Source organism: Lactuca saligna, chromosome 8, assembly GCF_052625555.1.
Source record: "Lactuca saligna cultivar CGN05327 chromosome 8, ASM5262555v1, whole genome shotgun sequence".
NCBI classification, from domain to species: Eukaryota; Viridiplantae; Streptophyta; class Magnoliopsida; order Asterales; family Asteraceae; genus Lactuca; species Lactuca saligna.
Window position 1 is genome coordinate 264,322,529 of NC_136424.1, and position 22,094 is coordinate 264,344,622.

Here is a 22,094-nt window from a genome sequence, read left to right on the forward strand (position 1 = left end):
TGGCTATTGTTGACATTAAGGGTATGAAGTCCTTATAAAAAGGTTAAATAACCTTAAAAATGGGTCATGTAGTTTTCTAGTACGCACGCATTGTCTCCTAGTAACACTAATAGAACTCGGTTATTTTTTCGAAACGATATCATATACCCATAAAATGAAAAGTCTCGGTTGTTACGTTTGGAACCGGGTTACTTAAGTACAACATATACCCCGGTTTTTTAAAACGAATCGGGTCATAATTGGTGAGTCTTATAACGTGTTTTGTAGTAGTGATTACATCAAGTTCGTGAAATAATCAGTTTTCTTAGGTCACTTACTCTGTTGTTTTTCTCTTAATCTGATTATTTGACCCAAAATTGTTTTGGACAAACACACTAAACTGTTTTAAGTGCACATTCAAATACCCCCTTTTTATTTCAATATTATAAGAAAATTATTGGCTTAAATTGTCTTAATTTGATATGTTTAGACTTCAGAGCACTTTTTCTTTGTGATGACTGATTGATTGTTTTGCAAGGCATGTTGCAAAAGCATTTAAGTGACTTTATATTGTTGGATTAGTGTCTAAGTCCATAACTATTTTGGTATGTACTTGACCCGATGGTGTGTGGTTCTTTTGGGTTGCCTTCACCAAAGCAACTTGATAGGATGAATTATGGAGAGAAATGATTAAATATGATTTATTAATATATATTATGAGAATAATATATTAAAGGAGAAATCATATTGTTTAATTAATATTAGTCAAGAATTAATTGATAATTAATTTTGTGGCTAAATGAGATTAATTAAACTTGAGGGACTGGAATTGTAATTATAAGATAATTGAAATTGGGCTATGGATTACCTTATTATATAAGGTTGGACGAATTCTATGGGGAAACCCATAAGAAATCATCCAAGGCCTTTAAGAAAGGAATCCATGGGCTGCTTAGGGCTTAAGCAGTCAGATTAGGGTTTCCTAGTTTAAATCCCAAATAGCCTACATGTATAAATAGCACCATTAATCCCCAAAAACATGGTGAACTTGTTCTCTAGGGTTTTGGACGATTTTGGGCAGCCTCCTTCTCTTATCCTCTTCATCATCTTGCTCTTGGTGTTTGTGAACCATTAGGGGAGTGACATTTGTGACTCTAAGCTTTTCTAAAGTCATTACAAGGAGGAATTGTGATTGTTATTGCTACATAACAATCAAGGTAATATCTTAGACCAATTATTATGTTAATATCAATTATCATATGCTAGAATTAGACCAATTATTATTGCTACATAACAATCAAGGTAATATCTTAGACCAATTATTATTGCTACATAACAATCAAGGTAATATCTTAGACCAATTATTATGCAGTCATATTAGGGTTTCCTAGTTTAAATCCCTAATAGCCTACATGTATAAATAGCACCCTTAATCCCCAAACACATGGTGAACTTGTTCTCTAGGGTTTTGGACGATTTTGGGCAGCCTCCTTCTCTTCTCCTCTTCATCCTCTTGCTCTTGGTGTTTGTGAACCATTAGGGGAGTGACATTTGTGACTCTAAGCTTTTCTAAAGTCATTACAAGGAGGAATTGTGATTGTTATTGCTACATAACAATCAAGGTAATATCTTAGACCAATTATTATGTTAATATCAATTATCATATGCTAGAATTAGGGTTTATAGTCTTGGATGAATTGCATGTACTGTAGAGAAACCTAGATCCAAGCATTAGGGTTTGTATGAGTACATAGGATGTTCTTATGGCAAAAACCCATCAGTGGTATCAGAGCCTAGATTGGTTTCTATTGTATTGATGCATTATGTAGCTGAAAATCATTTTCTGGCCTTCTGTTCGAACCTGACTCGGCGAGTCAGCCCTACTCGGCGAGTTCCAGAGTGTGACTCGGCGAGTCGGAGCGTCAGACAGAGGAAATTTCGGATTTTGTTGCTGTTTTGCTTAAGGATAATTACCATATTCGTTTTAAACCTATAAAATACGAATTTTATTGTTTCTTAAAGAATATCCTTGCCAAAACACAAGATAATTACCAATTGATTAGATAATAACTTCCTTATATGATAAAGATTGGATTATTTGTATTAATTGGGTAACTTATTTTGCAAGAAATTGAAATTAGGTCAAATATAGATAATGATGAAATTAATTGTTTAATTTATCTTATTTGTTATTTGATCCTTGTGTTATGAAAAGTTTCAAATTTTCCCTTTAGGTTTTATAATTTGAATTTGAACTCAAAAGTTTTGGTTTTGAAATTTAAATGGTTAAAACCCAAATGTTTTGAATTGTTTCAAAACTTGCCCTCAAGTTTTTGAAATTTAAAAGTTGATTAAAAGTTTAATTTAGAAATGTTAAATTCTAAAACCCTAGTATTGTTTTGAAAAGTTCAAATCACACCCTTATGGTTTTATTAATTAATTAAGGCGTATAATTAAAAGAGGTTTAATAAATCCATAAAAGTTTTGGTTTACAGTTAATTGAATTAAAAGTATAATCGTTAAATTTAACCACCTAGTATTTTAAAAGTGTAAAATACACCCTATACTATATATAACATTAAAAGTCTAACATTATATATATATATATATATATATATATATATGTGTGTGTGTGTGTGTGTGTGTGTGTGTGTGTATGAGTAAAATTCAATCTTATCGTTAGTAGGCCTCATTCACGAAGCTGGTCTATAAGGGGTGTTTAAGGAAATTGCCTATAAAATGGTGATTGAATGGGTATTCACTCTTACCCACTGCACTCTTGACTAGTGGAGGGTCGTTAGCCGAACGGGTAGGATGGGACAAAACCTTCCATTATAAGTATAATGATGTACAAAAGTAACTAAATGTTTTACATATTCCCAATCTTAGTTACTTAGGCAAAAGTGAATTAATGCAATTCCATGAAATTACACTTTGTGCCCTTGCGAAGACGTTAGTGGAGCGTGTGTGGTTTACCGGCACACTAAATGGTTTTAAGCAAAGGTAGCAAAGGGTGACTCAATGTTTGTCATAGTTCGGTGGAGCGTGTGTGGTTTACCGGCACATCAAATAGGTGATCATAACATGTGAGGGCACCATGTAAGTTTGCATGGTTATTCACACCCGCTTTGTGATCCTCGGCATCCCAGTAACAAACTAGAGGGGCATATCGAGATTTTAACATGCCGTTGAAATGTTCAATGAATCTCAAAGGATCTAGGAGCTTTCATAAATTTAAAACTTAAATTTCTTTTTCGTTTTTCATGGTGGAAATTAGTGAATCGTCATTCACTTACCATCAAATATTCTGCAACTAGATTACGGCATCCCTTTTCTAGGTTGTAGCGTATTGTGTTGGGTCCTAGCCTTAATATCTCATTTGGGTGATTTATTAAGGACTCAATCTATCAACTAACTTGAATTGATGTTTTCTCCCGTTTTGTAGATGTCAAAGTTCGACAACTATGGTCTTCCCAAGTCCCGTGGAACAAGCATTCCACATGAAGATGATATTCCACGATTCGATCGAGGAACAAGAAATCATGCTTCACTTCCTCCTCCTCCTCCCGTTTTTCTCCCTAACCCACAAGATCGAAGAATTGAAAGGTTCAATGTCACTAAAGCCCTATTGGAAATGAAACATGAAGATGGTAATCCGTGTGTGCCCACGTTCTAAGAATGAAATCACACATTGATAGGTTGAGAATGTTGGGTGTGTCATTCCCGGATAAGTTGGCTGTGAACTGGGTTCTGCAGTCACTTCCCGAATCATATAATGAGTTCAAAAGAAAGTATTATATGATGGATCATGACGAAAGCCTCATTGACCTAACTTACATGCTCATTGCTGCTGAGTCGGAAATGATTTGGCAAAGCAATGGAGCGTATTCGTTGGGAAAGTCAACCAACCATGCTTCCGAGGACGTTCTAGGAGAACCGACTTGCGTTTGCTGCCAAGAGAAAGGGCGTTGGATACAAGTCTGCCCTAAGAACCTGAAGAGTCCAGAAGATGGTAGAGTCAAAGAGTATGGTTGTACTTCTGGTAAAATCCACTATCTAACTCGATTAAGTTCCTATTCGTTGATTCTTAATACATAATGTGATAAGATTGCATTTGAATGTTTTGCAGGATCGATGAAAAGAGAGGAAGCTTGATGAAATAGCAAGATGAATCTAATCACGATTTCATGGATTTGAAGATTAGATTTTGAGCTTAGATAGAGTTGTTAGGAATATTTATTACATAGTTTTTCAGTTGATTTTACATTGTAAGGACAAATGTTTTCTGCTGCTTTTATAAATAAAATAAATTTTGTTTGACGTGTCTATTTATTTATTTCCTTGCAATGAAATCGTTATGAAAATTGATGTTCGTATATTTACAACAAATGGGTATGATTCTTAATTATGTTGTTTGTGGAAATGTCGAGAATTTACCAAATAAAGAAAGTTTCTCATCGCCCAAGTTTCAATTGGATAGAGATTTGGAATCGTACAACAAGAATTGTATAATGAATGAATAAACTTTCACATTTGGAAATTAGACTAATTCCTTGACAAAGCATCAAGTGAAGGACTAGGAGATCAAGTACACAGGGTTATGTGTTGATAAAGTCCACCACAAGAGTAATAAAGATATTTGTCATGATTTACTAAAGGTTTAGTAAATATGATTATACTTATAAGATTAAGTGTAGTTCTGAATTGATAGTAAAAGTTTAAACGAATAAGCAGAACGAATAAGAAGAATCAAGTAGGCAGAAAGATAAAAGTTTCTCTATTCTAAGAAAAAGGGAAAGTACATTTTCTTATGTTTTATGATAAGTCTTAATGATTAAGAACCATGTCTCAATTGATCCTTTAATTAAGTCTTAGTACAATTGTATGTCTAAGAAGAGGAATCAAGAATTGAAGAAATGGTTAAATCAAGAAGTCAATCATACTTCATTCCAAAACAAGTCTTAGAGTTAAGATTGTGACATTGAGTAATAAGAAGGTTTATAACATTCATCAAATGAGGAAAGTTGTGATGTATTGAATAAGAAAAGGACCAACTAGGACCGATTTAGGAAGTGTTTTGATAAAAAAAAAACTACACTAACTCTTGAATATTTGTCAAGAAATGTTTATTGATAAGAGAATCTTATATGTCGAATAGTCAGTGGGAGTCTTAATTGTCTTGAAAGGTTTCAAGAACAAATCAAAATAAACCTTATCTAACATCACTAGCACACGACTTGAGGTTTACAACCTATCGTGTTGACACTATATTGCTTCTGTGCCGTTCCAATTGAGTTAATTATGCATGTGAACCCTATGAGTTCTCATTTGAATGCATAAAAGGCAAGGACCTTAATCAATGAAGAGTACATTGATAGGAAAGGGTGAGTTGCTTAACTACTTGGAAGACATGGTGGGCAGTTGTGCTACCATAAGGCAAGAAATCGAGATTAAGAAAGTTCGGTCCATATGAGTTTGAATTTGTCGTAAACTTTGGTTTTGACGAATTCACATGGATAGGAACACATACACCATTAAAATCTAAGTGTCATAAGATTCCGTCTTTCATGAAAATGACTGTGAGGAAATGCTTTCACTAAAAGAGATTTTAAGAAGATACCAATTGCAAAATTGTATTCTCGAATTCGATTATGGTTACGGTATCCCTTTCCAAGATTCGAATTGTGAGATTTGGCAATTAGTCTTAATTATTTAGACACACATATGAGCTATCTAAAGGAAAGGTGTATAAGCTTAGATAAAGGATTATTAAAGCATTAGGTATTAGAAACATGAACTTAAGAAATTCAATAAGTATTGTTTTTCTGGAAGTTAAGCTGTTTTCTGAATACATGTCAAAGCTAGTGGGAGCATAAGTGTTATGTTTACAACAATAATCATGATAGTGGGAGCATAAATGTTATGATTGCATGATTATTAAGGAAAGTATTGCAAGTTATCAATATTAATTATAAAAAATAAGAGTCATACTTTGCAAAGTTGTAAGGGTTAAATAGTTGTTTTGCTATAATTAAGGGAGAGAATATTATGCTTCATTTCAAAACTAAAGGCTTAGGTTGTGGAATGTTAATAGATTTAGTCAAGAGTACATAGTGCATTCTCAAAATTTCGAATTGTGAGAACGTGACACATAAAATATAATGACAAAAGATTGATAAAGTATTGTATCGTATCCCATACGCTTCGGGTATAGGATTGATTGCAAATGCTATAGTATTTGACCATTTTAAAATTTTCCAAATGTCTAGTGCATTTAGAGGGAAAAAGGACAATAATCGGTTTTGACTAAGATAATTAAACAACTATCAAAGGACAATCCAAAGTTCGTCGAGAATTGGTCGCTTGTGAGTAGTTGTAAGTATGATATTGGATGGAGTATATCGACAATTATTATGAATAGATAAAATTCTATTAAGAATATGTTGTCATATGGTAAGTATGGAAAGGTTTCCATATTGGGAGTTAGATATTGAGAATCTATGTTTAGATTATAAACTTTATGCAAAAGGATGTTCAAAGAAATGTACTTTGAGTGAGAGACATCACATCTAAGGAATTGTATTGTAACAATTTCCGAAAAAGAGCTTTGTAATTTCATTGGCAATAGTCATTTTGACTTTAGTGCAATGACATTACAAAAGGATCATTGCATAAAATGTTAGAATCTAACATATTCTATAAGTGGCAAGAATTTGATATTCTATCACTTATAAAAAGGATTTGGAGTTGTGAAATAAGTATAATTGGAAATGTGTTCATTTGATCTATTTCACAAAGTAAGAATCATAGGTAAATATTGTGTGCATGCTATGAGCATGGGACAAGTGTTGTAATAATTCAAATAAAAAGTTGATTACCCGAAACAACAAATAATGAGTAATCGATATGGTGATAAATAAAAGGTGTTTTATTTACACTCAAAGGTTTGAGGCCATATGGGATTAGTATTATCCTTGTGTTTCACTTTTCATGTTTTGACTTCCTGAATAATTTAATTGGTTCAGAATAGTCAAATTATTCAAACGGGCCACAGTCGTTCGTATGTTGGAAGTAGGTATGAATGAAGACTGTCGTGAATTGGTGTATGGATTGTCTAAAAGAGTATTAGACATAAGCAAATGTTTGCTGCAACGTTCATGAGTGCTTACGAATATGATTTTAAGCATTGGATTAAACCCACGCTCACTTGGATCACTTCATGGATTTTATCACGAGTGATTGGTGAGACGATAATATCTTATATTCTTGAAACCGAGATGTGTGAGTTGTATCTTGCGAATAGGTTGCACATTGATAATCTGTAAAGGCACCAGTAACTTGGTGTCATAAAACATATTATTGTGTGTGATTCGGTGAGTGAGTGCAAGCGAGCATTGAATCAAAGTTTATTCGTTACTTTTATCCAAAGTAGGATAAAAGCGATATCTTTGGGCCCCTCAATGATTTAGTGATGACAAACGTAAATGCTCGGCCGGGCTAGAGCTAATTGGATTTGTTCAATTAGTCAGTCATCATAAATCGGAAGTTGAGAAATGGTACAGAGAGAATGATTAGAAATAATGTCTTATACGATATCTAGAATGGAGGAATATATGATCCCTTATCTAAAGGACACACGTATCTGATAGGATCAGAGTTGACAGCGGCTTTGGAAAGCTACGATTGCAGATCAGGATCTGAAGTCATACGCAGAATAGTTATTAGACTTATCCAAGTGGGAGACTGTTGGATTAGTGTCTAAGTCCATAACTATTTTGGTATGTACTTGACCCGATGGTGCATGGTCCTTTTGGGTTGCCTTCACCAAAGCAACCTGATAGGATGAATTATGGAGAGAAAGGATTAAATATGATTTATTAATATATTATGGGAATAATATATTAAAGGATAAATCATATTGTTTAATTAATATTAGTAAAGAATTAATTGATAATTAATTTTGTGGCTAAAAGAGATTAATTAAACTTAAGGGACTAGAATTGTAATTATAAGATAATTGCAATTGGGCTATGGATTACCTTATTATATAAGGTTGGGCGAATTCTATGGGGAAACCCATAAGAAATCGTCTAAGGCCTTTAAGAAAGGAATCCATGGGCTGCTTAGGGCTTAAGCACTCAGATTGGGGTTTCATAGTTTAAATCCCTAATAGCCTACATGTATAAATAGCACCCTTAAGCCCCAAAAACGTGGTGAACTTATTCTCTAGGGGTTTGGATGATTTTGGGTAGCCTCCTTCTCTTTTCCTCTTCATCCTCTTGCTCTTGGTGTTTGTGAACCATTAAAGGAGTGACATTTGTGACTCTAAGCTTTTCTAAAGTCATTACAAGGAGGAATTGTGATTGTTATTGCAACATAACAATCAAGGTAATATCTTAGACCAATTATTATGTTAATATCGATTATCATATGCTAGAATTAGGGTTTATAGTCTTGGATGAATTGCATGTACAATAGAGAAACCTAGATCCAAGCATTAGAGTTTGTATGAGCACATAGGATGTTCTTATGGCAAAAACCCATAATATGTTACCTTACGACATCTTGGTTCCTAGATTCCAGTGGAATTGGAATCTTTAATTCCATTATGTGGTGTGTTTGGTTTAGAAAGCAACCAGTGGAATTAAATTTTATGATATCTATTAAAAAGATGTTTCAGGATATTCCAATTCCTTACAAAAACATCTTTTGAACCAAACGCCCCTTTACTGTTATATTTCTTTTTCTTTGAAGTTGTTAAATTCAATAGATTCGTATTTATGTAATCATATAATTGTCCAAGAAAACTACTTCACAACACATGCATTTGAATACAAGAACCAAATACCCTCTCCATTTTAAAAAAAGTACCAAACAGCCCGCTTTGGGTCATAACCGGTGCCATACCCTAAGCTGAACCAAACACATCCCTACTCCATATCCATTAAACACCAACATGACATCTATTATAATTGATTTTAATCCCTTAAATGGTTACTACTCACTAGACATTCTATTTTATTCAACTTTTTTCATTAAACTATATAGATTGTGGATACCACTTATTTTATTTTAATTATGTATGTAGTTTACATAAACTGAAACAATATATGAAATATTTTTACTTCATTTTAAATGGAAAGTACATGTCTCCCTTGCAGCTCTAATAGGTCACCGTTGTACTTGTGATCCCAATAAACCAACTCCGATTTGTGATGTTGATGTAGGTGTAGGTGTAGGACACAACGAATAAAAGTGGGGTGTAGTATATTGGCCTTGAAATAAACTTTTGGATATTATTTTGTATGCGGCTTCTGTAAAGTGTGTTCCATCCCAATAAGCATATGCATCTGGATCATCACACACAGTCGAAAATGCAGATCCACATGGTACAAATTTATTGTAGTTCAATGGACCTTCACCTCCACAACACGACTTCAAAACCCCATTTGTGAATCCTGAAAAAATTTCAATTCCATCCCAAAAAGAGCATTAAGATCCTAAACTAATAAATAATATCGTAAATTGTGTACCACTAGCAATATTTTGGAAGTGCCAAGAATTAAATCTTGGACTCCCTTTTATTGATGCAAAAGCAAGATTTTATAACATGTTATGTACCAAATTTAATTGGAGAATAGATAATCTGCATGGCAGCATTGTAGTAGTCAGCATAGATGATGATGACATTGGGATGAAGCTCTCGTAGGTGTTCTAGTTTTGATTTCAGTACTTCATTGTGGTATTCTGCAATTTTATTTAAATTGATGAGGCAACCAGTTATGTTATCATACTCTTCTTTATTTTCAGAACCACGTAATGTTAGCATTGAACTAGAACACCCAATTGGAAACGTTCCTGGAACAACCAGTGTTTGAGCGCCCATATCAATTAGTTCCTGTATTTAAAACTTTGAGAAAATTATACACTAGAAAAGAAAATTGTGAGTAGTGTAGTTGATAGTGATAGTTAAAAATATAGTTTGTATGATTTGAGTAGTTACATTAATTGCTGAGATGATGGTATCAGTAACAAGGGGAATGTATGATTCAACCTCGTCGATTGATTTATCTTGCATTATTGGATTGTTGTAATCGGTTCCACCAATCTCTCCCATTAGGATCAAAGAACGCCCAATTAAGCTTCTACAATCTGCCAACAATTATAATAAATAGAACTTACTAAATAGTGTTTGAATCTCAAAATTGTAAGCCAAAATTTTTTACGTTTTAGAAAACTACAATCCTTCCTAATATATAACAAACGTTATTGACACGTATGGTTGGTGCAATTGTATATACAGTAGAAGCATATACTATGGATGTTCGATTTACCTGAAGCGTCACTGCAGATAGAACGCAATGTTTGTTTAAACCATGCCAATTCAACTCCTAAAGATACATTTGCTGTAGGATTAATAGTCCCTCTTGCTTCATGAAAAGATGTATCCAATGCTGTTGCAGACACCACCGCATAGTTAACTCCTTGTCCCAACTCCACCACATTGTCACTCTCCTTGTCATCCAAAAATGGCGGTATCAATGGCAACCCAAGAATCTCAGCTTCAGGAACAACAAAAAGAAAATTATAATTCATTAAGTCACATAGAACATGAGCAACTTCATTCCTAGAAAAAATGCAACATGTAACTTTAACCCATGCAACAATACATATTTCATTAGATACTATTTACTAGATATCACATATCTACAACTATCACTATATATGAATTGTTTCAAATTAATGATGAGTTACCTAGGAAATCAATAATGAGGCGTCCATTCGAGGCACGACCAGTTGGTTGATGAAAGAAGGTTTCACCATAAGGTAGTTGAAGATACTCAACCTTTGCGTGAGACATGGACGCGAGTTTTTTAATGTTACCCGTGTCAGCGAGAGAGTCTCCAAAGCTGATGATGGATGTATAGCACCCATTAGCATACAAACTTCTATTCCATAAAAACAGCTGCAAAATCATTAAGATAGTGCTTGTAGAAAACTCCATTGGAATTGAAGAAGCTCCAACTATGCCGTTTGAAAAGAAAGAAGAATGTAACAAAATTTTGTGTCAAAGTTATAGCAATGTATTGGTATGTATTTTAAGCTCCAATTATATATTCATGGATAAATATAATGAAAAGAAAAGTAAGATGTTATTCAATAAAATATGTAACGCTTTTTTTTTTTTTTTTTTGGATTTTTAACGTGTTTTTCATTTAATTAGAATAAGATGTAAACTTCTTGGTTTTTAACATGTTATTCATTTTCTTATAGAAACTCACCAGCAAAAAATTTATATTTAATTGACAATTACTTCCAATATATCATTTGCCTATGTTTCTCTAGCTAGCTAGGGTGTTTCTTATCTTTTCTATTGGGACCTAGGGATGAGCATATGGACCGGGAACCGATACCGGAACTAGAGCCGGCACCGGAAACGGAACCCGATGGAACCGGTCGGGTCGGGTTGGGACCGGGACGTTATTTTTGTGAATTTTTGGAACCGAGAACCGATAGGAACCGGAACCGATATAACTGGAGTAGAACTGACAAAAACAGGAACCGTATGATGCTATTTTTCGAGGACCGGTTCCAACATTTGAAGACACGACAAGAACCGATAGGAGCCGGGAACCGGTAGAACCGTCGGGCCGCTTCGGTTCTTGATTTTGGTCGAAACTGGTTCCCGGGTTGGGTCCGGTTCCGGCCAGTTCGTTCCTTTTGCTCATCCCTGTTGGGACCAATATTTAGAGAGTAAACCTTAAAAATGGTCCGTTTGGTTTATAATTTTGATTGACTAAAGTCCAAAATAGTTTGGGTAAATTCCGCCCTTTGAGAATTTTTTATCGTGGATGAAGCCTTGTTCAAATCGACATAAAGTGTTAAGGGTTAAGGGCACTTGAAATTGAAATTTCGTCGTTAATTAACTTTTCTTATGTTTTGTGAAAATGAAATATTAGAAAGATACCCAAATACAGATGCAAGTAGGGCGGATATTGACGGATACAGTGATATCCGTCCCCGTACCCGAACTCTGATCCCACCCCCGCCCGACGTAATCCCCGATGGGTTCATCCGGTATGGGGAATCCGATGGATACCCGGTTACTCTAAATGACCAAAAGAATAGATAAGAATATGAATTAAATAAAGCTTCTAATATACAATATTTCTTTTCTATGTAGCATCTTTTAAAAAAAAAGTTTAGTTAACATTTAATTGATCTTTTTTTAGTAGGTTTAATTTATTATGTCATTAGTAACTATGTAAGTCGACGATTCATTGATTACTATTTTTAGGGATAATGACTTGAAAGGGTAACGAACTTTCGATTTTTATCACATTTAGTCACTAAACTTTTTTTCGTTATCTATTTGCCATTGAACTATTGAAACTGTTCACATTTAACCCTTATGACCGGCTGTTACCGGTCATAAGGGTAAAATGTGAACAGTTTCAATAGTTTAGTGGCAAATAGATAACGAAAAAAAGTTTAGTGACTAAATGTGAACAAAATCGAAAGTTCGTTTCCCTCTAAAAATATCTCCGACAACCACCATTGATGAGCATATGTACCATTGAGTTTCTGTTTATGCCCATGCCTCAAAATATCTTGAACTTTCCTATTATAACCCTATCTCTGTCTCTCAAACATCTTCAATCATTTGACGCTCCACTTTGACTATTCACCAAATTGAGTTTTTTCTTAGACTTTCTCATTATACCTCTGCTTAGACTTTCTCTACTCGTTCAACACGACATGAATACTTTATTTAAGTTGTCTAACTGGAAATATGTTTTTAACGGTAATAGAAAATGTAATGGCTAGAGAAAATAACAAAACTAAATCAAAAATAATGCTAATATTGTTTGAAATGAACTATGAAATTTTTAATATTCTAAAAAGCTGGTGACATTTTATCAAGAAAACACTTTTTATTGTTTTTGTGTTAAAAAAACTTATGAAACATATTATATTAATAAAATTCTCTTATAAATATAAATATGCGTTGTTATCAAAAATTTAAAAATATATTTAATATTCTAACAATGATCATGACTTTTATCAAGAGTCTTATAATTATCAAGAATTTCACATTAACCGTCATTAGAGTTTTCCATAGTTTGTATTTTATTTATATACTCATGTAATTTTGCTGTAAACATTTAATTAAATCGTTACGCAGCATAAAATATTTTGGGCTTCAAAACATTATTATATAGTTTAATGTAAGATATGTTGACACGTGTTTTTCTCAAACTATATGGATTATATAACATTTATTGTTAAAAAAAATTATATATCGTTTTAAAATCGTTTCGGTCATAAACATACTTATTATTATTTTTAATGTTGAACTTATAAGTATAAAATGACTTCCTAATATTAAATTAAAATGTAAGTAAAAACTTTATTATTTATATTATTTAAATAATAATAAATAATAAAATATGAATTTAAAACCTAAGAGTTAATTGTATAGTAATATGGATGGACACAACTTTTTATATTCTCTTATCTAATCTATTCTTTTTAACTACCAAAAATAGGGTCTCTTCGTTTCTTTAAATCGCCACCGATCATGAGATACAATGATCTCTTTGTTTATTACCAAGAGTATTTAAAAACCCATAAGTTGTTTGTCTCTTATTTTAAGATTGAACTTAAGTCCATCTTTTGGTTATCAAATAAAAACACAGATGTTTTGTCTTTTATTTTTCATTATTATTAATCGTATCTTGAAAATTTTAATCCATTTGGGGGAGAAAATTTGAATTATAAATCACAATATTTGGTTTAGTTCTACTTAAAGATTTTGACCGAAATACAGTCTCAAAAAAAAAAAAAAAAAAAAAAAAAAAAAAAAAAAACAAAAAACAAAAAACAAAAACAAAAACAAGAAAAAATGCTATAGCAAGCAAGCATGCGGTTTAAATAAAACTCATAAATCAAAAAGCAATGAATAGCAGAATTAATGATTTTGAAGAATAGCATTTTCCATCCACAACATAATTTATTACTTTCTTTTTATTCACATTGTAAAAAATTAAAGAGACACATCTGCACATCTATTTTGGCCACATTGTCAATATTTTTTCTACACAATTTATCAATCTACACAACTGCACATCTAAACATATACATACAAAAACACGTGTAAAACTTAAGATTTTTCTATCTATTCCACATCTTTATTATAATTGGTCCATGGCACAACTTAGTTGGGCCTGCAAAATGCAAAGGAGATAACAATGAATCCATTTTGCCTCTTCGTATCATTTTCAGAGAGAATCACTAACTTCCATCTATCCGTCAAATTGATCTATGAGAGTATGAAAATTATTAGTGATCCATGTCAATTAAATGGACATTTAACATACTACAAATGTATATTTTCTAGGAGTTGAGCTGTTGAGGATAGATATAGAGAAAAAATGAGTGAAACTTATAAACTGATTCAACGTTTAAGCAGCTGCAAAATAGAAAATAATTATTGAAACTGTGAAGAGTTCCTTAAACAATATTACAATAAAATATGGAGTTTTTGGTTTGTAGTTTAGATCTAAAAACTTAACAAAGAAAGAGCACCTAAATTGTTGGAATTTTACAAAAAAAAGTTGATACATTTCAATATGCATAAGCTTTTTTTGTCCCATTTCCATACTTCGAAAGAAATGGCTCCATTTCCATACTTAAAATCTACATAATGTCAGTTAATGTTGATAATGTTGATTGTGTCTGAAGTGGATGATAAAAAATAAACCCAAATCAAGAACAATAACAAACCCAAAACATTGAAGTCAAAGTACCCGTTAAATTTGACATCCCATTTATGCGGTAAAGAGAGTGAAGGAGGGTAAATAAGATCTAAAATTAAGCGATTTAAGAGATTGACCATAAAACTGAAGTACAAGGGTCGTTAGATACAATAATTCAAAGTTGAAAAGACAAGTTTTCAACAGGGTACAAAAGAAATAAAAAATAACTTCAAACTTGATAAAAAAAAATATATATATATGATACAAAAACATAAAAAGAAACAATGTTTCTTCGGCAGAGTTTATGAAGCATTTTTTTTTTAACTTCAGTTAGACTTGATCAGTGGTTGTTAAATGTATCCTTAAAATATGGAGCTTCTTGACTTCGATTCAACAAATCATTCCTAGCCAAATAAACTATTACTATTCCTGCGAAACCATCAGATGTGTATTAAACAGGGTCTAGTGGAGGCTAAACAAAATTTACTAAACCAAAAACATCAAACATCAAATTTATCAAGAAGCAAAGAAAGTAAATTCAACATAAAGTAGTAAGATAATATATATATATATATATATATATATATATATATATATATATATATATATATATATATATATATATATATATATATATATATATATATATATGTTTACTACTTATAAAAGAAATCTAACTATTTCTATAAATAGATTGAATATAATAATATTATTTTTTTAAGACGTACAAACGATTAAGCTAATATTACAAACAACCATTAATAAAATAATATTAAATTTTAAATTTGTTTTGATTCCTTATATTTCTCAGCAAAATCCTAATTTCATGGTCATTCAAAATTTAAAACCTTTTCATCCTAATACGCTTCAACAAATATCCTTTAAATGTTGCATTTGCAGCTGATTAAAATATCTCATAGCAGACGTGTGTTTGTTCTCTCCACCTTATAAACCCTGCTATAAATCCCACTGCCATGAAGTATTTCCCTTATAAACCCTAATCGTTTTTCTCTCTCTCTTAGACGAAGACAATGTGTTTTTTTTAAGAAAAAAAGTTTGAAAATATTCCAATTTCTCAAAAAAATTTACCCCAAATGCGAAACTGGGTAAAATTTTCCATTTTGCGAAGACTTCAGGGATGCGAAATGAAAATTCTGCACTTTTGTCTTTTTATGACCCCATTTTGCGAAGTTGGACCACTTATATTATTTCTTGAAAAGATCAGGTGCCAAATGCGAAACTCTAAGCTTTCTTCCCCAATTCGCATTTATACATTAAAAACTTCGCATTTTCATTCAAATTCTTCGCATCTTGCATCCATCCGTCTTTGAGTTCATTCGCATTTCATCGCATTAACTGAGAAATTAATCAGTTGTCTCATATTCGCATTTCAGTTGTTTGAGAAACCCAGATACGAACCCAAATGCGAAACCCACTGATTTCAAATGCGAACCAACCAAAAATCATCAACCACGTACTTGTGTCACCAAATGCGAACTGAATATCACCATTAAATTCTCCTCGCATTCCATAGATGCGAACACAATCCAGATCTCCGACTCCAAGCTTGCGAAATCAAAATCAATTAACCTCAAACAAATCGTGAACTTCTTATGCGAACTGTTTTGACCCACAAAACCAAATGCGAACTCAATTGATGTCATATGCGAACTGATTTCATAGATGCGAACACAATTGATTTCATATGCGAATCCACATCCATCGATATGAAACCAATACCAGTTACAAGCAATTAGTAGCAACAACCATCGATCCTCTAATTTTCAATTACTCAACCTTCGCTTTTCATACAACCCGTCGACCCTGAAAAATCGATAAACACCAAATGTCTCATTTTTAGATCGATTTTCTGATTAAATGTCATATTTGAAGAATGATCGATTTTCTGATTAAATGACCCCATTTTGCGAAGTTGGACCACTTATATTATTTCTTGAAAAGATCAGGTGCCAAATGCGAAACTCTAAGCTTTCTTCCCCAATTCGCATTTATACATTAAAAACTTCGCATTTTCATTCAAATTCTTCGCATCTTGCATCCATCCGTCTTTGAGTTCATTCGCATTTCATCGCATTAACTGAGAAATTAATCAATTGTCTCATATTCGCATTTCAGTTGTTTGAGAAACCCAGATACGAAGCCAAATGCGAAACCCACTAATTTCAAATGCGAACCAACCAAAAATCATCAACCACGTACTTATGTCACCAAATGCGAACTGAATATCACCATTAAATTCTCCTCGCATTCTATAGATGCGAACACAATCCAGATCTCCGACTCCAAGCTTGCGAAATCAAAATCAATTAACCTCAAACAAATCGTGAACTTCTTATGCGAACTGTTTTGACCCACAAAACCAAATGCGAACTCAATTGATGTCATATGCGAACTGATTTCATAGATGCGAACACAATTGATTTCATATGCGAATCCACATCCATCGATATGAAACCAATACCAGTTACAAGCAATTAGTAGCAACCATCGATCCTCTAATGAGGAAACAGTTTCCTATTCGATTGTGCTTTGCAATGACAATCAATAAAGCTCAGGGACAAACAATTCCATATGTAGGTATCTATCTTCCAGAACCAGTATTCTCGCATGGACAACTTTATGTTGCATTGTCCAGAGGGGTTTCACATTGCAATACAAAAGTATTAGTAAAGCCTAACGAAAATTCAAAAGGTGATGGGGTTTATACAGCAAATGTGGTGTATAAAGAAGTATTGTACGATTATTATTTTGTGTCGTCTTGACTGGTTGCTTTTTATTGGTTATTTGATGCATGATGTAACAAATAACACCATAGTTTGATTATATTGTCTTCAACATGTACTTTTTTTTAACATAACAATTTTGTAATGGAAACATATCACCGAAAGAACTCACGTGCCCCGCCGCTTTGCGCGGGTAGACGGCTAGTGTATATATATATATATATATATATATATATATATATATATATATGTGTGTGTGTGTGTGTGTGTGTGTGTCAGTTGGTCTTAGATACACTCAATAAGTGCAGGGGTGGTTTTCGTATAGGGCACGCAATGGTACGGACATCGCTTGAATTATCCGGACGCAGTGCAAAAATTTTGCGAAAAATTTCGTAATTTTGTTTTCTACTATCATGCAACTACTAGAATTTTCGGTGACACATCTACTATGAAATCATGCATCTGCCCCTTAATAAGAGTCCATTTAAAATAGATATGTAATTTCCAACCAAAGCCCATTTATTCATAGATACATTCAATAATAGTCCGTTTAGCATCCATGTATGCAATTTTCAACCAAAGCTCATTTGCTCCTAGATACAATCAATAGGAGTCCATTTAACCATATCAAAGGCGTCTTGAAATCTACCTTCAACATGCCTATTATCTTATTACCCTTTAAGACATGATTTCATTTACCACCAAACGTCCATCAAAGAACGTGTTCGCGTTGAATGAAGATTTCAGACCTACACTTTCTATACCCCATCCTGCTTTTACCACCTCTTGCAATTTGGGGTCAAGAAACCAAGAGTTAAAAATAAAATAAAATAAATAAAATAAAAAAAATTGGACAATTTTCCATCCATTCTTCAATGCACTCAATTCTCTATCATTGTAGAAATAGCTTAGTTTAGCCATCTTCAAATCTCTACTTTTCTTCTTTTCTCTCTTTTTTCTGATTTCTCAATATTTTCATCAATTGTGTAGGATGTATGGCTCTCCCTATCCCCAAGTTGATTGATCATCTTGCTAATTATGATTAAACTCTCGGTTCATGTCAAACTCAATCCAACACTTAACTTCTTTTGCTCGATTATCCCCTTGTCTGCATTGTTACCTGTTGTCTGTAATTTTACAACTTTTCCTGCGTAATTCTCCACGAAATACCTAGCAATCTCTTCCCATTAACCTTTTCTTATCCTCTATTAAATTGTGCTTCCGCAATGCACCTGAAATTTATTGGACAACGTAAGCCCAGGGCAATTTTTCTTTGGTGAGAATTTTTAACTCTATCCATATTCGAAGAGTTATAGCCCATGCTAGGAATTAGCCACGTCTCCGATGCCATTGATTGGGCTTTTTAAGTTTTTTAGTGCACTATTAGTATTATTATTACACTCTTTGCCCAAAGAAATTAGGTTTTCATTTCCATTTAATTGATTTTTAAAGTCGCCTGATAACAGGAATTATCAACAGTTCGTTTCTTCTTTTTTCTATTATTGATGCGATCATGATTCCCAAAATTTAATGATTACATTTGTTGCAATTCACCCATGAGCCTCCTTCCTTGATCGTTCCAACACTTCCGTCGCCGGCAAAACTGCTTGAGATCCTTTTCATCAAAGTATACAAGCAGCCCAACGTTAGCCTACATACCATTCCATGAGGGTAAAGGTGATTTTGGCGTATGTTCGACGCGTAAACAACATTTCCAGCTAGGATTAATTGTGGTGAACTGGTGATTTAACATATGTTTGATGAGCATCGCAACCGGATACCCGCTTTCGGAACGGGAACTACCACAGGACTACCAGTTCCAGAACCGAAACTGCCTTAAGCGGTTCCGATTCTCATTTTTTCAAAACCACTACCCGCTGGGTACCTGTCAGAACCGGTTATATATATATATATATATATATATATATATATATATATATATATATATATATATATATATATATATATATATATATATATATATTCCTAATAAAAGACTCTCTAAACTGCCACATGGCTCCCTTATAAACCTACTCTATGACACGTGTCATGTTTTAGTTCCCTCTGTGTTTTGTTTTCCCGCCTATTTTAACTTTCCCATATTATGCAGAGTATTCCATAAAATCAGCATGGTTCCCCTGCATTCGGTTTTTATCCCAAAAAATCACGCAAAATATTTAGAATTCCATTTATACTCTTCTAATATCCTATTTTATTTGGAAGATCCTATTAAACATTTAACCCACTCTCTCTCAAATATCCATCGTTCTTTCTCAACAAACCCTAGCCGTCATCATCATTACCATCGTCTTCTAATGCCTCCTTCCTTTCTCCACCATCACCTCTGCATCTTCTTCTGGCGGTTGCACCTTCACCATTACATCTACCTTCAAAGACTTCTCTTCTATGTATAATCCTCCTCCTTCAAATGCCACCCTCTGTTAATTTCAGAATTTATGATTTCAGATTCAAAGGTAAATGAAATCCTCATATTTCAAATCCCTCCCACTTCTTCTTTGGTTTATTATTCTCACACGAGTTTATGTTTGCTATTGCTGAGAAGTAGCCAAATTTTACCACAGTAAGTCATATCCTTACTTAACCATTACATTGTGTATATTGTTTATGGTTATTCATGTCCACATGTGTAAGATTTTCATGAATCACCTCTTTTCTTTCATGTATACTTATTATTTTTATTGACTATTGATCAAATATGTAGGTCCAATACTCTTGATTTTTCAATTATTGAAGTGCAGTCTGTGTATGTAAAGGTTTTGGTTTCATTCATTTTGATCTTTTAGAATCTACATTTTGGGAATCGATTTTATATTATCTAAGGTGTAATTATGATGAACTTGTGTGTTTTTTTAGTAAAACCTCAACACTATGTCAGTTTTTATGGTCGTTATTTGATTAAGAGTTTCAAGTTTCAACTAAGAAGGCTCATAAAGAAATGATGAGGGAGGTTCAAGAAATTGTGAGATAGATGGTCTAACCTCTAATAAATTTCATCAAGCAATAAAGAAATCATGAGATATTATTTTGTTAGGTTCTCTTTAAAGCTAAAGGTGAAAACTTTTACTCCATTTCCTCTTTTTGATATTTTTCATAATTATGTGACTTATTTCAGATGAAGTGGCGGCAAAAGAGACCATGATGAATATCCAGGTATGTAGTTGTGTTCAGAGTTTAGCAATGTTTATGTGCTACTTCGGATGAAAATTGATGTTTGGATTGACTACTCTTAATCTATAATTTTGGTTTTAGTTTGTTTTAATTTTTCTGTACAATAAAGAGTTATTGTTTTTGTTTTAAGGGTTTAATTATGATTCTTGAACATCAAAAGAAAGAAAAGAAGATGAGGGAAAAATGGTCATTTAAAAAAATAACAGATAAGATGTGAAAATTGAACATCCAAGTACCAAAAATGTTATAGAATATCAAAATAAGTTTGTATTTGGGTGCGTTAAGAGACGATTCAAAATAGAAAATTTGTGTGCAAGAATTTGTTATACTAAACTGTAGATCAAATAAATTTTAAACAGATTCACTATTCATACTTACATGAACCGAAACTAGCAGGAAGAGTGGTGCTGGATTCGGGGGCTAATTTTCCTGCGAGGGTATGACTTCTAATATCAGTAAAGTAGTATGATTGTGCTTCCTGTTCTATCTTTATAATTTTTTTATTGTGCTTCCTGGTCATTTTTTATATTTTTGACTAAATTCTTTTTGAGGCGAGTACTTTACTTTTGCAAATTATAATAAAATGTTTGAACTTTTGATGTAGTTGGACTTGGAGAAATGAATGATAAACTTCTGCATGGTTTATTTTAGCTTCTGATCATGATGTCCAAGCTCTTAATGAAACTGTATTTGAAGTTAAAATGGTTAATTTGAAGTTTTTATGTAAATATATTATTATATTTGAAGTCAAGTGTAACGCCCCCAGATCCGGGCTAGTCAATTTAGAGGCAATAGGGGTCAAAAATGACTTTTCGACAAAAGATTATTTAGAATGAATAGTCTTAACCACGTTTTAGAATATGTCACAAGGTTTCCATACATATAAAGAACGCCGAAATCCGAGTTATAACGAAGAAGTTATGGCCCGCCGAAGTTTTACAGCAAAACCGGCACGGCACCGGAAGACGTAAATAGTAAATTTATGATAGAGAGAGATTTAGCCTTAGCGCTCTAAACAAAAGTCGTAGAATATGTTAAACTAAGAACATCGATAAAAAGAACGCCCAAATCTGACTTCGTATGAAGAAGTTATGATTTTTCGAAGTTTCGGATTAACGGTGTACAGCCCGAAATTCGAATTTTAGATCGATTGATTTTTAGCCGACACAACCTAAACAAGAATCGAAGATCTCTTTATTAGTAGCGTAACGATAAAAAGACAGACGAAAATGGACGTCGGATAAAGAAGTTATGAGATTTTAACGGACCAATCCTGTCCCAGCCTGTTAAAAATATAACTTTAAAAATAAAGTCAAAATTAGCCGACGGAGTCTAAACGAAAGTTGTAGAGTACGTCTCCACCTACGCGCGGATATAAAGAACGTCAAAAACGGAGTTCGTATGAACGAGTTACAAATTATAA

The 22,094-nt window shown here is 33.0% G+C and overlaps 1 protein-coding gene across 1 annotated transcript; it reads right to left on the reverse strand.

Moving 5' to 3' along the window:
- Window positions 1-8,805: 8,805 nt before the first annotated feature.
- LOC145012370 (GDSL esterase/lipase At1g28610-like) lies at window positions 8,806-11,076 on the reverse strand. The gene is made up of 5 exons (XM_078971169.1): window positions 10,735-11,076; window positions 10,314-10,541; window positions 9,983-10,131; window positions 9,601-9,877; window positions 8,806-9,437 (listed from the first exon to the last, which is right to left on the reverse strand). Exons 1-5 carry the CDS (start codon window positions 10,982-10,984, stop codon window positions 9,151-9,153), a joined length of 1,191 nt encoding a protein of 396 aa, XP_078827295.1. The 5' UTR covers window positions 10,985-11,076; the 3' UTR covers window positions 8,806-9,150.
- Between the last annotated feature and the right edge of the window lie 11,018 nt (window positions 11,077-22,094).